Source organism: Cibotium barometz, chromosome 18 (genome assembly GCF_041138505.1).
Source record: "Cibotium barometz isolate CiBa-2024 chromosome 18, ASM4113850v1, whole genome shotgun sequence".
Lineage (NCBI taxonomy): Eukaryota > Viridiplantae > Streptophyta > Polypodiopsida > Cyatheales > Cibotiaceae > Cibotium > Cibotium barometz.
In genome coordinates, this window is record NC_141063.1 from 41,008,706 (window position 1) to 41,025,394 (window position 16,689).

The window sequence follows — 16,689 nt, forward strand, 5'->3', positions numbered from 1 at the left end:
ATCTCTATCAGGCTTCTTCTCAGAAGACCTCTCCGGTGAAGCCTTCCCTTTGCCCTTTTTGTTTTTCCGGCCTTTCGGCCGTTGGCCAGTTAAGGCCTCCGAACCTCCGTTGTGAGGAGGGCTCGTGAATCGTTCCTCCTGGTCCAAGACCATGGGCACAAGCTCCTCCCATGTAATGGTGCTGAGCTTGCCACTAGTAATCAAAGAGGAGTAGAAAGCGGAATATTGAGATGGCAAGTGGGACAGCAAAGTAATGGCCATATCTTCTGATGATATCTCCTTCCCAGCCTGGAGGACTTCTTGCTGAAGGGCCTGCAGCTTGTTAATGTGCTCGCGCATCGTCGACGACTTAGCAAGGTTCATAACCCACATCTGTACTTCCAAGGAAAGCCTCTTCATGGGCGATACCCTGTTATAAAGAGAAGCCAAGTCTGCCATATACCTGTGGCCAGCGTCATATGCTTTATGTGATTGATTACCTACGGTGTGCAGTTGAGGAAGATAAATGAACGGACCCTGGCGTTGACACGATCCCACATCTGTGCCTGTGCCTCTGCCTCGCGGTCCTTTCTGGTTGACTGTAACTCCCCTTCCTCTGCTTCCGGCCGTGGAACCCCGACAACGATGAAATCAGCAAGGTCATATGACTCCAGCACAGATTCCATCATAACCTTCCATATGCCGTAATTGTTCCTGTCCAACTGACGGTCCACTGGGAACGTGGGGAGTGTTGGGATCTTCACATGCTTCTCAGCCATCTCTAACAAATCTGCCAAACTTCCAAGGAGATTCTCTTCATGGGTGATACCCTGTTGTAGAGAGAAGCCAACAAATGCTGCCAAATCCTCTGGCCCGCGTCATAACTGTCGGTCCACTGGGAATGGGGGGAGTGTCAGGATCTTCACTTGCTTCTCAGCCATCTCAAGCAAATCTGCCATCTCAAGGGTTCACAAGGTCTTGTGAAGGGAGGGTGGGTGGGAAAAAAGAAGAAGAAGAGGCTGCAAATAGAATTCAAGGTGGCTGTCCAACAGTGATGGCCGCCTTCTACTTGATGTCCATGTCCCGTACAGCCCAAACAGTCTCCAATCAGCACCTCAATCAGCAAACCCTCAACGTCCCACTGTCTCCAAGCTTCAAGCCACTTGGGGCTTTGATACCATGTCAGAATGCACAGCGGAAATGAAGACAAACTGCTGTAGAGAGCAATACATAGATGAAAGAGAGAGAGAAGCTAGTGTAACTCTGCTATATATACCAATAAAATCCCAGAATACTGAATACAGGAGTGTGGGGGCAAGGGGCCATTTTGTATGGCCCTTGGCTGCTGGTCGGTGACAGCCGACAGCAGCCCACAACCAGGAAATATCCAGTCGGCCAGAAACGAAGCGGTCAGCCAGCACTGAAAAAAGGTCGGGCAGCACCAGATCAATTGGGCATCACAGATACAGTCGGCCAGCCATCTGGGGGCAGCGGACAGCCCATACACAGCTCCAGAAAAACAAGGAAAAAATATGGAGAGAGAGGAAAAATGGGAGGACACCAAATATGGGCGGGCACACCCACAACAGAGGCATTGGCATAGTGTACAGACAGGAGATGACTGCTAACAGGATCTAGGTGGGGATGGTGTGGGGGCGGATCTTGGGGGGACAGTCAAGTGACCGTTGGGCAGCCCAAAAGTGACCATTGGGGGACGTCCTCTTGGGGGCCTTTTGGGCCATAGTTCAAGGCCTTTGGTCCATAGTCACAAGGACCATAGTGGCCCTCTTGGCCCTCCTGTTGGGCCTTTTGCCCCTCTTGCCACTCTAGTCTCTTGGTCCTTTTGCCCTTTTTTCCCTTCTTGCCACTTGGGCCTCAAGCTATCCTCACCTCGCTCGAGTCTTGGGGGCCCTTATCCTAGGACCTATCCTCACCTCCCTCTTGCCTCAAACACCAATGCCCATGCCACACGTGTCCCTAATGCCCCCTCCCTCTTGCCTTTAGCCTCTCCCTCTTGCCTTGCCTCTCCATCTTGCCTATCTATATAAGAACAATCGCACACACACACCTTCAAGCCTCTAGAGTCAAGGAAGTTCAAGTCTCATTGCTCCTTGCTCAAGCTTCACTCTTTGATGGGCGTATTTTGTTAATATGACTCAAAAGCTTACCATTTTAGTGTAAATTTGTGCTCATTTTGATGTACTTTTAAAGTAGAATAAGTGTAGAGTAGAAAAACTTCAAAAAAAAGCATTTTTTAAGTGTTGTTCCTGTTAGAAGTCATCTCTTGTCTATTTTTATACACCAGGGCTTTTGTTGTGGGTGTGCCCGCCCTTATGAGGTGTTTTATCATTTTTCCTCACTCCCCGCATTTTTCCCCTATTTTTCTCATTTTTTCTGTGGCTTGGGAGGCAGCCCTAAGTTGGCAGGAGGATCCATTTGCTGGCCGACTACATCAGGATGTGTGTACAGGTGCTGGCCAACTGTACTTGACCAGTCGTGGACCCTCAGTGTTGGCCGACTGGATGCATGTTGCTGGCCGATTGATGCTGCAGTCGTGGAGCTTTTTTCAGCAGGCCGACTGCTCATCTGGGGGCATATAAATAGGCCCCCAGCCCCCATACCATTTGTGTATCATATCGGGATCTTCTTGTGTATATAGAGCAGAGTTACACGCCTACATCTCTCTCTCTCTTGTGCTGTATTTCTTTCTGCATGCGTTTTTGCTCGTGTCCCAGATCTGGTCATCATCTCCGCTGCGTATTCTGACATGGTATCAGAGCCCTAGGCTCTAGATAGTTCTTGGGATTTGTGTGAGCAAGAGGGGGACTGTTTTGTGGCTGATTGGTGGACTGTTTTGGACTGTTCGGGAAGAGGAGAAGCAAGAGGACGGTGGGCTGATTTGCTGGACAGCCACTTGCAGGTTTTAGTTCTTCTTTGTTCCCACCCACCCACCCTTTTCAGAGTACATCCCCGCAATGGCAGATCTGTTTGAGATGGCCGAGAGACATGTGAAGATCACGTTCCCGGTGGACCGTCAGTTGGACGGGAGCAACTACGGCATATGGAAGGTTATGATGGAATCTGTTCTGGAGTCTTACGACCTCGCTGATTTCGTCGTTGTTGGGGTTCCACGACCGGAAGTTGAGGAAGGGGAGTTACCGTCGACCTGAAAGGACCGGGAGGCTCAGACACAGATGTGGTATCGTGTCAACGCCAGGGTCCGTTCGTTTATCTTTCTCAACTGCACACCACAGGTAATCAATCATGTAAAGCACATGACGCTGGCCAGAGGTATATGGCAGCATTTGGCTTCTCTATACAACAGGGTATCGCCCATGAAGAGGATTTCCTTGGAAGTACAGATGCGGGTTATGAACCCTGCAAAGTCGTCGACGATGCGGGAGCATATTAACAAGCTGCAAGCTCTTCAGCAGGAAGTTCTTCAGGCTGGGAAGGAGATATCGTCAGAGGACATGGCCATACCCTCTTCGTACTCAGCATTTTACTCTTCTTTGATTACCAGTGGGTTGGCAGGCTCAGCATCATCACGTGGGAGGAGCTTGTGCCCATGGTCCTGGACCACGAGGAACGATTCACGAACCCTCCTCAGGGAGGAGGTTCCGAGGCCTTAACTGGCCGACGGTCGAAAAGCCGTAACACGGGCAAAGGGAAGGCTTTGTCGGAGAAGTCTTCTAAGAAGAAGTCCGTCACACTGACCGCGAGAAACTGAAGGCAGAGAGGACCTGTAATGATTGTGGCGAGGCCACTATTGGAGGCAGTGTCCCAAGCGGAAGACCGAGAAGGGTGAAGATTCCTCGGTAGCAATCATGAAGACTCCGGCTTTTGTGCACCTGGAGGTGGTGGACATCGATGTTTCATTTTCTTCAGGCAGGGAGGAGATTGGAGGACTCTCCACAACGGATACTCGGGAGGCAGGGAGGAGATTGGAGGACTCTCCACAACGGATACTCGGGACCGATGTTTCATTTTCTTCAGGCAGGGAGGAGATTGGAGGACTCTCCACAACGGATACTCGGGAGTGGATTCTCGATAGTGGTGCTTCCAGGCACATGACTCCTTCCCGTTCCTGGATCTGGTTGATGGACACCAGATTGGACGAGAGCTTCCTGATGAGGCAGTTGAGCTCATGGTTGCAGATGACTCTTTGGGAGGCAGGATTGCGTTTCCTGTGGTTTCTGCGGCATGCGAAGGATCATGGACTCTTGTACACAGGAGGGGAATTGTTGGATGGAGTCCGACTCCACGGTTGGAGTGACTCAGTTTGGGGAGGAGATCCGGACACGAGGAGATCTACTTCAAGCCCAGGCGAAGTTCTACGGAGCAGTAAGAGGCAGAGTACCGGGCTGCTTGTGATGTTGCGAGGTGGTGAGGATGCAGAGGTTGCATTGCAGGTTTGGGCTTCCACTGGAGGAACCCATGGTCATCCAGAGGCACTTTGTTGGTGAACAGATCGTTGCTGATGACATCTTGCTGGAGTTCTGTTCGACGGAGGACAGTACGGTGGACCTCTTCACGAAGTCGCTCTCTCAAGATTTGCTCAAGCGGCACCCCAGCTCCCAGTGGTTGGTTTCACAGCCAGGAGCTGAGAGGGGGTGTTTTGCCTGTCTATTTTTATACACCAGGGCTTTTGTTGTGGGTGTGCCCGCCCTTATGAGGTGTTTTATCATTTTTCCTCACTCCCCGCATTTCCCCCCCTATTTTTCCCATTTTTTCTGTGGCTTGGGAGGCAGCCCTAAGTTGGCAGGAGGATCCATTTGCTGGCCGACTACATCAGGATGTGTGTACAGGTGCTGGCCGACTGTACTTGACCAGTCGTGGACCCTCAGTGCTGGCCGACTGGATGCATGCTGCTGGCCGACTGATGCTGCAGTCGTGGAGCTTTTTTCAGCAGGCCGACTGCTCATCTGGGGGCATATAAATAGGCCCCCAGCCCCCATACCATTTGTGTATCATACCGGGATCTTCTTGTGTATATAGAGCAGAGTTACATGCCTACATCTCTCTCTCTCTTGTGCTGTATTTCTTTCTGCATGCGTTTTTGCTCGTGTCCCTGATCTGGTCATCATCTCCGCTGCGTATTCTGACAGTTCCCTCCTCCGTCCCTGTTCCCTACTTATGGCCGTCTCCCATCCCGTTCCCGTTCCTGTCCCCCGTTACCGTCCCCCCGTCCCTTGTGACTATGGCCCCATCCCTTGTGACTATGCCTGCTGGGCAGTGTGGTGCGATAGCCAGCTCGTTGACTAAACAGTGTTGGCTGTAATATGAATTTTGCAGGTCTGACGAATCTGATGAGGTTGTAGATCCCAAAAAGGAGCTTGAAGAATGGTACAAACCAAAGTGTGTCAAGCAATTGCTAGAGTATCAGGTAGCTTGCTTGTCATATTGAAGCTTAAACATGGGGTAGCTGTTATGCCAGATTAGGGATGAAATAGTGACATTTAATGGTGAGCATGATGACATGTTTATGATAAAATACTTAAATAAATGTTGGAATTTAGAGATATAGTTAGAACACATAGATATGCGTCTTGTTGCTGCTGAGGTTCAAGGTAAACTTATAATGAATTCAAAGAGCTCCAACACGTTTATAATGAATTCAAAGAGCTCCAACATTTCATAAGTAACAATCAGGAAAATGGCTATCATAAAGTGATAAACAATCAAGAAAATCTCTCGTACAGTAGGATCTGAGAGTCACGAATGTCTTCAAAGGTACACATTGGACTTTGTTTGCATGTCCAATTTTTGTGACCACGTTTTTGTTCTTCACCCCCATTTGTGAACCCTTTCTTTAAAAAAAGTTCAAAGGTTTTGAGTGTAGCTGAGCCTGTAGATGCTTATGGATCCTTGAGGCACTTGGCTTATGACATTGGCAGGCTGGGAACAAGTAGAGCAAGTACGGACAGCAGAGGAAAGGGAATATTAGCCGACAAAGGGTCAATAGGTGCAGCAATTGGAGCAGTTTTAGGCAGGCTTATGTAATACCAAAGCAAGCCCCCCTTTCCTTAAGCAGGGTTAAGAGGGACTGATGGAGCATTGCAATAAGAAACCCAAAACATCCTGGGTAGAGAACCCTGGCAGAAGAGGCATAAAAAACGCATAGTATGGCTGCCGGTGTTGTAGAGTAGGGGCATAAAAAACATAGAAACCCTAAAAAAAGAGAAACCCTAAAAAAACAAAAACCCTAAAAATGCAAAAAACCTAGAAAACATAGAATTCCTAAAAATGCAAAACCCTAAACAATAAAGAAACCCTAAAAATGCAAAACCCTAAAAGACGCAAAAAGTAGATGAGCATGATGGCGTGGTAGCCACGCATGAACATGGTGGGATGGAAAACATAGGTGAGACATGGATAGCATGGCTCTGATACCGTGTTGAGTTTACATGGCGCTTCAGAGAGTGAGATGGAGGAGAGAGAGAGAGAGAGAGAGCGGGAGCACAATGGAGAGAGATTGCACAACACAAAGATGAATGAATTATGATAATACTTCCACCATTGCTTTTATAGGCATCAAGCCTCATCTTTTTGACATATACCTTAATAAGGACCCTTCATACCCTAAGGGGATGTTCACACCAATGGACACACTACTAACCATCTTCCGGTCTTCTCTTCCACGAGCTTCCTAATCTCTGGGTTGGCGTGAAGATTCGGCAATTAGCGATCCTTATCGCATAGCTCTCTAAGTAAGGCCTCAACCTCAAGATCTACATTCCCATGATCTATGGCTTGTACATGTGATGTCCTTGCCACATGTGAGTTTAAATTGCTTGCCATAAAGCTTAACCCTTATAAAATAGTGAAGAAAAATTCCTTTTGGACGATCTTCTAATCACAAAAGTGAAGCAAGGCGCTAATACCAATGTAACCTGTTTGGTGTGTTTAAGGAATTAAACTTAACTAGCAAACATGGATTAAGACAAGATGACAAATTTGTAAACCATTCATACATTCACATAACCACAAAAGAAATAACGTAATGAGATGAAGACACCACATTGGACCAGAACGGCCGGCTGTGTGAAAACAGTATTTTTCCCAGCCCTTAAAAGGGGATTTTTTTTGGGGTATTTTTGGTTTTATTTGGGATTTTTGTCTTTGCTGCTGGCCAACAGCCTTTAGGCTGGTCGACCATCACTCCCCCTTAGTATATATAGCTTTGCCTCATCATTCACCTGAGTGTACCATATCATTGATCATATCCAGTACCACTTCATATGCTGCTTTTGCTGGGTAAAGGCTGTCGGCCAGCACTCTCCCTTAGTATATATAGCTTTGCCTCATCATTCACCTGAGTGTACCATATCATTGATCATATCCGGTACCACTTCATATGCTGTTGCTGCTGCTGCTGCTTCTGCCAGGCGCTACACCACATAACCTCATCATCTTCGCATGACAGGACAGCACCTCAGTGATTTCTCAACTGGCCACATCATGGGACAGCAGCCCACTCTCAGCTACAGGCCACACCGTGGGACAGTAGCCCCCTCTGCTACATTCAGTGCTTACATCAGCACATCATCAGCATTTTACATTACCGTTTACATCAGCACATCATCAGCGCTTACATCAGATCAGCATTTTATCACAGCTTATGGGACAGCACCCCCCTCTGCTACATAGAGCACTTCAGCGTTTTTCCTGAGCTCTCACCATCGGGACAACAGCCCACTCTCTGCTACATCAGACCATCTGGACAGCAGCCCACTCTCTGCTTATCTTCACCATCGACACCGCTTCAAGTACGCAGCACCTATGTCACCAGAGCTTGCACCACTCAGGACGGCAGCCCTCTCTATTCCTTACCACCTCAGGTACACAACACCCGTGTCACTAGAGCTTGCACCACTCGGGACGGCAACCCTCTCTGCTCCCTACCACCCCTTAGGAACGTAGCAACCTTGTCACCAGAGCTTGCACCCTTTAGGTACGCAACACCCTTGTAACCAAAGCCTGCACCCTTTAGGTCTTGCAACACCCTTGTTGTCATGTGCATAAAATGCCATGGACATTCTTCGGAGCTAGTCCAGAAGGGGCAGCCAGAAAACGATCAGAAGAAGACCAGATTTAGGAGCAGGCTACAGTTTGGAGCCAATGTTGGACTGGAGAAGGACTTGGATCCCTGTTGGCTGTATTAGAGCAGAGCAAGAGCTGTCGGCTGAGACTAGAAGGGCTGTCGGGGCTGAATCAGAACCCAGGCGGCTACAGGCGCATCATTTTTTATGATTTTATGTCCAGTTGGCCAGCACTCCATGAAGTCCAAAAGCCTATAAAAGGCGTAGATGCTCATTGAGTAGATCATTCAACTCTTTAGGAGTTGGGTCCTAGTTAGGGACTGTTTTGGTGATGTTCACCTTTTCAAGAAGGCAGCCAAGGACTGTAGATTGTAGGTACCTTTTTGTACCATCAAAAATATACTGAATTTCGAGCATCTGTGTAACTTGGTTGAACACAATGCTAATCAATACACTTAAATACACTAAGATTTGAAGGACACTTGCTCATATACAAGAAGTAAAATTGGGAGGCAAGAATTGAGCATAAAACCTCTCCTTGAACTCTTCCCATGATCTAACGGGATTCGGTGAGAGCTTCTCCGTGAGCCACCAATGGGCAGTAGTGCCTTTCATGAACATGCTTACATGCCGGATCATGGATTTCTGAGTGAAATCCTCATCACTGAAAGCAATATCAAACTGGGCAATAAAAGCAAATGCCTTTGATGCATCGTATTCCCCATGATATGTGTCAAACTTCACAGATTTGTCTCCGGCTTTGAAGTCACGAGACTTTGATGCATGTGTGTGCATCTCAACATGTTTGTCCATTGGGACAGCCCCTGTGAGTGACTGGCATGATTTTTGGACCAAAAGGTGATACATAAGGCATAGATACATGTGCCCTGTAAGCATGAGGCATGGTTGGCTCCTCAACATGCATTGATACATTTTCAGCCATAACTTCTCCCTCACGAGCACACTCGAAGGCATGAGTGGCATGAGAGATACGCGGAATACCTGCACCGATAGAAAATTGCAGCCCATGTTGCATGTGTTGTGCATGCACATTTTCAGCCGGCAATGGCATTTGACATACATTTTGACCACTGCCATAAACATTGTATCCTTCACGGGCTACATGAGGTATTCCTGCATGGCGTGAAGTTACTGATTGTTCCTCTCCCATCGCATGGAGATTCATCCTCTTAGACATAAGTTCTTGTTTGGGCACTTGTCCGGATTCCAAGACATGTGGGATGGTTGCCTTTTCTGCATAGGCATCCTCGGTACGAGCCAAGTATGCACGTGCTGCATCCCTCGGTTGCATGTGCAACTCTTGAGCAATCATTGCCATTGCATGATCCATATAAGATTCAGCTTTCTTGGCGATCAAACGGTCATGTACCAATGGATCCTCGTGGCGATAGAGATTCAATTCTTCTTGTTGTGCATGGAGAAGAGCCTGCATACGAGTAAGTTCAGCCCTCAAGACTATGGACTCTTCTTCTTGCATCTTCTCTTTGCCACGGGACGGCTGTCCCACATATTCATGTTCCCTATTGTGCACCACATGAGTTTGCTCATCTTGTAAAGCATTGGAGGCATGCATTTCATTGTCCCTGTCTCTTGTATTAGCATCTCCAACATTCATTGTATGGCTGTCCATAATGTTCTAAGTGTAGAGATAGCTAGTGTTCACGGTGATCGTCTCTCACGATAGAAGTGAAAGAGAACCGTATGCTCTGATACCAATGTAACTTGGTTGAACACAATGCTAATCAATATACTTAAATACACTAAGATTTGAAGGACACTTGCTCATATACAAGAAGTAAATTGCTGAATTAACAAGAGACACGCAATGAGCCGGAACGGCCGACCCCTCCCTTGAGTAAATTGTATTACTATTGGAGAAATTCAATACATAGCTTCACGGGCATCCATTGCCAAATCCTCCATGCCAATGCATATGAAATTCAGCAATTAGAAAATAATGGTATGTCGATGTAGATCACCAAGGAGCTGCCTTGATGCCCGGCCCGACTTCAGTGTCCATATTCTCTACCATTGGCTCTATGTTCTACCAAGCAAGGTAGCAACATCTTCAAGAGCACATAGGACAAAAGAGATACTACATAGGGCGGCTAAACAAGGAGTCCTGCCCTTCTATTGAGTAAGTAATGACAACACATTGTCCAATTAGCTTACCGGTCTTCATAGAAGTTGTTGCAAGCGGAAGCCTTCGCGTTGGAAGCTTTAGAAGTGTTGATATCTTCGATTTGCCGCAATCCTTCGCGATAAAAGTCTTCAAGAGGATGAAGGGAACCCTGGGAAAGCTTCCCCTATGGTTCAACTTGAGAAAGGAAGGCTGAAATTAGGGTTTTCAGCAAAAAGACCAGAAATTACAACAAAAATGAGAGCTGTTTTGCTGAATTTCAGTCATTGGGAGTGAGTAGGAGAGTGATTAGCACTTGGAAACACTCTTGGAAGCTTGGAAAACACCCTAGCAAGTTGGGTATGGCTATGGAGAGCTTGGAAATGGAGAGAAATGGTGGAAAAACAGAGTTTTCAGCCTCCAAAAATCCTCATGAAGAGAAAACACGAATTTTCTCTTAATAAGTAAGTGAATTGGGATCCAATCAGGTGAGAGGACATGGGGAGATGCCCATTTATGAGTAAAAGGGGAGGATAAGGTCCTGGACATTGAGTCTTGTCCGCCTCGGGACTTCAGTGAGTGTGAACTTGGAAGCGGTCATAATTTATAAGTGACTTTTGGGCGCCCAAACTTTAATGAAATGGGAACGCACTCACTTATAAATATTGGCTAAGTCCTAAGGGCTGTTTGAGCCTAGATTGGGTAATACTTACCACCTGTTCACATGCCACACAACCATGTCAGCAGACAGTTTCACATGCACGGTTCATGGGCGGGCGTCCCCTAGCCCGGAACTACACATAGGTCATGCAGGCATGAAAACAGCATGCAATTTCATTTGCAGGCAAGCACATAAAGATGCTATGCAATGCAGCATTGGCATGAGCAATTTCCGTTCATGAAACCATATAAGACCAGGCGTTTCCAGGCAAGTATATGCGATACCAGACCCAGTGGAAAGCCAATCTTCCAGGCGTTTTCGGGCATGTACACAAAGGCACAAGTCCCAGGGGAAAGCCAAGTCCTCCAGGCGTTTCCGGGCATGTACACAAAGGCACAAGTCCTAGCGGAAAGCCAAGTCCTCCAGATATTCCGGGCATGATAACATCAAGTCCCAGCGGAATATCATATCCAACTATACAGCATGACACGTGTCAATCACATGCATAGGCACATTCCATAAGCCATGGATACCAATCCAATATGTACATCGTGTGAAAGCAAGAGTGAACCATTCGGGTGGCCAAATGGTGACAATCTCTCTCTCTCTCTCTCTCTCTTTCTCTACTCTCCCTTCTGTCTACGTTTTTGCATCAACATGTTCTCAGTAGTGTTTAGGGCTGAAAGAAGACCCCCAGAGCTTCCGCGTGTTACATTGGTATCAGAGCATCAGGCTCAGCAAAGCTAAACGCTGATTCAGTCCCATATGATGGTGTACAAGTCCAAGGTACAGGAAAGTACACGGATACGAAGCCCAAGGCAAGGAGCACAGAATCGGTAAGAGCTCCTAGGAGGTTTGTTGGTGGTGTTCCACAAAGCCAGAGGGGATGGCAGTCCTGTGAGCCAGATAGGTTCTCGGGCAACGGTCCCAAGGGAGGATTATCCTCCAAGGAGTGATGTGAGAGTGTCAGACTCATTTCTCAGGAATGAAGACCAAGACAGTGTTCAGTGTCGGGGCAAGAATGGATTGGGGACTCGATGCAACAGATGCACAGATCTTATTCAGATACAGAGTGGTTTTGGAGACTGGGCCAGGCTTTCAGTGAAAAGGGTTGCCAGAGTTCGATGGATGACAGAGGGACTGTGGAAAAAGAGTGGGATGATGACAGTCATCCAAGAACAGGTTGGAATCCCGTTATCAAGTTTAGCAGAGGGGGATGTCATGTGCATAAAATGCCATGGACATTCTCTAGAGCTAGTCCAGAAGGGGCAGCCAGAAAAAGATCAGAAGAAGACCAGATTTAGGAGCAGGCTACAGTTTGGAGCTAGTGTTGGACTGGAGAAGGACTTGGATGAGCAGAGCAGGAGCTGTCGGCTGAGACCAGAAGGGTTGTCGGCTGATTCAGAACCCAGGCGGCCACAGGCGCATCATTTTTGATGATTTTATGTCGAGTCGGTTGGCCGACTGCTGCTGGTCGGCCAGCACTCCATGAAGTCCAAAAGCCTATAAAAGGCGTAGATGCTCATTGAGTAGATCATTCAACTCTTCAGGAGTTGGGTCCTAGTTAGGGACTGTTTTTGTGATGTTCACCTTTTCAAGAAGGCAGCCAAGGGCTGTAGATTGTAAGTACCTTTTTGTACCATCAGAAATATACTGAATTTCCAGCATTTCTCTCTCTCTCTCTCTCTCTCTCTCTCTCTCTCTCTCTCTCTCTCACCATGGAGGACATTGAGGATATCCGCCATTGACCGATGAGAGACATCTTTGGATAGTGATGTGCATGATGCTTACCTTTGTTGCTGGAATTTTCCTCCTAGATGTTATCCATTAGGAGCTCTTAGTACCGTACTTTTTCTCATAGTTGTTTCAGTTTCAATTAGTTGTTTAGTTGTTTTTAGCTTTTCTTACACAGACATTGTATCAGACCCACCAATTGTTGTAACCTTTTTGGTCTCATAGGTCATTTTGGCCTTCTGAAGACGTTAATATATCATTTCATTTCATTTCTCTCTCTCTCTCTCTCTCTCTCTCTCTCTCTCTCTCTCTACTCTCCCTTCTGTCTGCGTTTTTGCTTGAGAATGTTCTCAGTAGTGTTTAGGGTTGAAAGAAGACCCCCAGACCTTCTGCGTGAGTGTTACACTTGTCATTAGAGCTTGCCCCACCACGACCACTTCACCATCGGGACGGCAGCCCTCTTTGCTCTTCATCTACCACCTCAGGTACAGTAGCACCCTTGTCAGTAGCAGAGCATGCCATCACGTCATCTTCTGCTACCACTACCACCTTGGAGTGCCCTTGCTACCATCTTCTGCTACCACTACCACCTTGGAGTGCCCTTGCTTCCACCGACTCGAGCCTTTGACACTGACAACCTCTCGGAGTGCTTTGCCTCACATCGACGCGAGCCTTCGTCATTGACTGTGCTTCAGCTTCGACATCATCTTTGCTTTTGCACTAGTCTTTCTACTCGAAGTCACCTCACATCTGTGGGAAATGGTTGTTAGGGTTAGGGTTTTGGAAGGCACATCAACAGGAGGCGTGAGAGAGAGAGAGAGAGAGAGAGAGAGAGGAACACGTTTGCTCATATATTGATAATGATAAAAAGAAGTACAATAGCCACATATAAAAGATGTGACCTAAAGTGTGTTCAAATGGTCCGGCCATAAATTGTGCCAGGTGGACCAAACCACCCACATATAAAAGATGTGACCTAAAGTGTGTTCACATGGTCCGGCCATAAACTGTGCCATGTGGACCAAACCACTTATAAACCACTATAAGTGAAACTAAGCTAAACTAGGGAAAAAAACCTCCACTAACTGAAGTAAAAAGTGTCCCAGTAACCTACTGATGATCACTAGCACTCCCCTGGGTGCATACATAGCATAAAACCCAACAAACCCCCCTGGAGTGATATGTGATCACTGTACATCATCCACCAAAAGGAAACAAATTCAAAGCAGTGCGGAATGCTTCGAATTTCGGACGTAGTAGTGCCTTGGTGAAGATGTCTGCCACATTCTGATCTGTAGGGCAGTAAATCAGACTGATATCACCTGCCTGGAGTCTCTCCCGAACAAAGTGATAGTGAATCTCAATGTGTTTCGTGCGAGCATGAAACACAGGATTCCTGGCCACGGCAATGGCACTACGACTATCAGTATAAATAGGTGTGGGCTCCTCCAGTGAAATATCCATATCAGTCATCATAAGACGACGCAGCCATACACACTCAACGGTAGTAGTGTAGGCTGCTCTTCTGTACTCTGCCTCACAAGACGAAGTGGCCACTATGGTCTGTTTCTTGCTTAGCCAAGAAATACATGAAGAGCCAAGAAAGAAACAATTTCCACTAGTGGAATGTCTGGTATCAAAATCACCAGCCCAATCTGAATCGCTGTAAGCATATAGCTGCATGTCACCCCCCTCAGGATAAAGCAATCCAAGAGACAAGGTACCCTGCAAATACCGAAATACACGCTTCACAGCTTGCCAATGTGACAATCGCGGGCTGTGCATGAATCTACTCAACTGAGATACGGCATACTGAATATCTGGCCGTGTAGTACACAAGTAAATAAGGCACGCAACAGCCTGAGCATATGTAGTGGCATCAAATAAAGTACTATCATCTTGTAGTGACAGTTTCATCCCAGGCTCCATAGGAGCGCTGATAGGCTTGCAATCCTGAAATTTGAACTTCTCGAGAAGTTTAGCAACATACCGAGATTGCAACAATCCAATGCCTCTGTTATCCTGCACAAACTGTATGCCCAAATAGTAGTGTACGAGCCCCAAATCAGACATGGCAAATGTCTGTTGCAGTATCTCTTTAAAAGCTGCAATTTTGTCATCATTTGATCCCATGAGCAAAAGATCATCTACATAAAGACTGATGACCAGCAGATTTTTCTCTTCTTTCTTTACATACAAAGTGGCTTCTGATGGACTGTTCACATAGCCTTGAGTGAGCAGGAAAGCATCTATCTTTGCATACCAAGCTCGTGGAGCTTGTTTCAAACCATACAAGGTCTTTTTCAGCCTGCATACTTTCCCTTCATGACCATGTTCTGCAAAACCTATGGGCTGATGTACATAAACTTCCTCCTCGAGGTCCCCATGTAGGAAAGCAGTCTTGATGTCCAACTGATGAACAACCCAACCACGATGTGCAGCCAATGCAATGACACTGAACGAACTTGCCAATAGGGGCAGGGCATACATTACAAAACAAATCCCTGCGAGATGTAATATGCTTTGAAGCACCACTATCAAAATACCAAGTACATGCATGCTCAGTCACACTGGGTGCCTGTGAAGACCAAGAGGCATCATAACTGCATGTGTAGAAACAGTAATCCCTGTCTACAACAAAGGAAGCAGTCTCCGGAGGAGCTTTAGAGGCATCGTTTATAGACATCCCAGGCTCCTTCTCCTTCTCTTTGGCAATCCTCTTCCTACACTCTGTGATGTAGTGACCTGGCTTCTTACAGTAATGGCATTTGCCTTTCTTCTTGGGCTGTCCATCACCTTTCTTGGTATCCTGAGATGAACCACCATCACTTGAATTCTGATTTGAACTCTTTGGCTGAAACTTGCCTTTCCCTTTTTTGACCTGTTACAAATGCTTGTTCAGCACTTGTGTTCATGTTCATGTTCTTCCTGATTTGCTCTTCTTGTAACAAGAGAGCAACAAGTTCTTGATACTTTAGGGGCTCAATAGCATTCCTCATGCTAAGGTTCAAAGAGGTATGAAAAGCCAAGTAGGATCTTGGCAAAGAGTTTAAGATGGTGGATACAAGCTGTGTCTCAGGAATAATCTCATCCACATTGATGAGTTGCTCTCTCAAATCCTACAGCTTGTTCAAGTGGCTAGACATATCATCTCCTTCATGCATCTTCTGGTTTTCCAGCTCTCTTTTCAAAAATGAGATCCGTGCCTCATTACGAGCAGCATACATTTGCTTCAAAGTCACCCATGCATTCCGTGAAGAGCCAGCTTAACGAATATGAGGTATAATAGACCTCTGTACTGACAATGCAATAAGTGATAAGGCTTGTGCATCTTTGGCATCCCATGTCTTGTGGGCATTTGTTCTTTGAACAGGCTCTGGCTGAACCGGTGCCTGTGCCTGTTGTCCTCTTCCACGAGCACCCCCTTGAGGAGGAGTCTCTGGAGCCAATGGACCTGGACGTGGTTCATCACCACTAACAAAATCCCAAAGACCTTTTGCCATGAGCACATTTCTCAGCATGAAACTCCACAAGGAGTAATTCATGCCATCCAGCTTGTCTTCCTTAGACAAGTACGTGAACACATCGCTCTCCTGTTGATTTTCCATTATGCCAGTGCACAATGTTGTACCTGTGTATCAAAAAACCCAAAAACAACAACCCTGAAAGCAACTGTACTCCACTGAGTATAACTGACCCAAATATGCTTGCACTCTCAATCCTCTGAATGTGCAAAACAATGCACCACTGATTGAGTAGAGCAACAAAAGTGGCTCACACAGTGCCAAAATGCCCAAAAATGCCCAAAATTTTTGCACCCAAAGCCTTGCAAAAGAAGAAAATCTCCCTGTATCTGCCAGAAAAACTTTCATAGAGAAAACGCCCAAATTTCAAAACATGTAAAGCTTTAAATTTTACCCATGTGATTTTGCAGGTACTGGTCGGCTGTAGGCTGTACAGAACAGCTGTCCGGAGCAATGTACGGAGGTACTCGTCTGCTGTCTGCTGTACGGAACAGACTGGTCGGAGTAGCTGTACGGAACAGCTTGCAGGTACTCGTACTGTACGGAACACTGGTAGACTGCTGTACGGAGCAGTGTACGGAACAACCGGTGCCTGTATGGACAGACAGC

The 16,689-nt window shown here is 46.8% G+C and overlaps 1 protein-coding gene across 1 annotated transcript in view; it reads left to right on the top strand.

Moving 5' to 3' along the window:
• Positions 1–16,689, top strand: part of LOC147629348 (cytochrome b-c1 complex subunit 6-1, mitochondrial-like) — a 52,249-nt gene that overhangs the window by 19,949 nt on the left and 15,611 nt on the right. Inside the window, exon 2 of the mRNA XM_086812577.1 lies at positions 5,275–5,365. Within this exon, the coding sequence (XP_086668703.1) occupies positions 5,275–5,365 (91 nt within the window). The remainder of the gene's footprint in view (positions 1–5,274; positions 5,366–16,689) is intronic.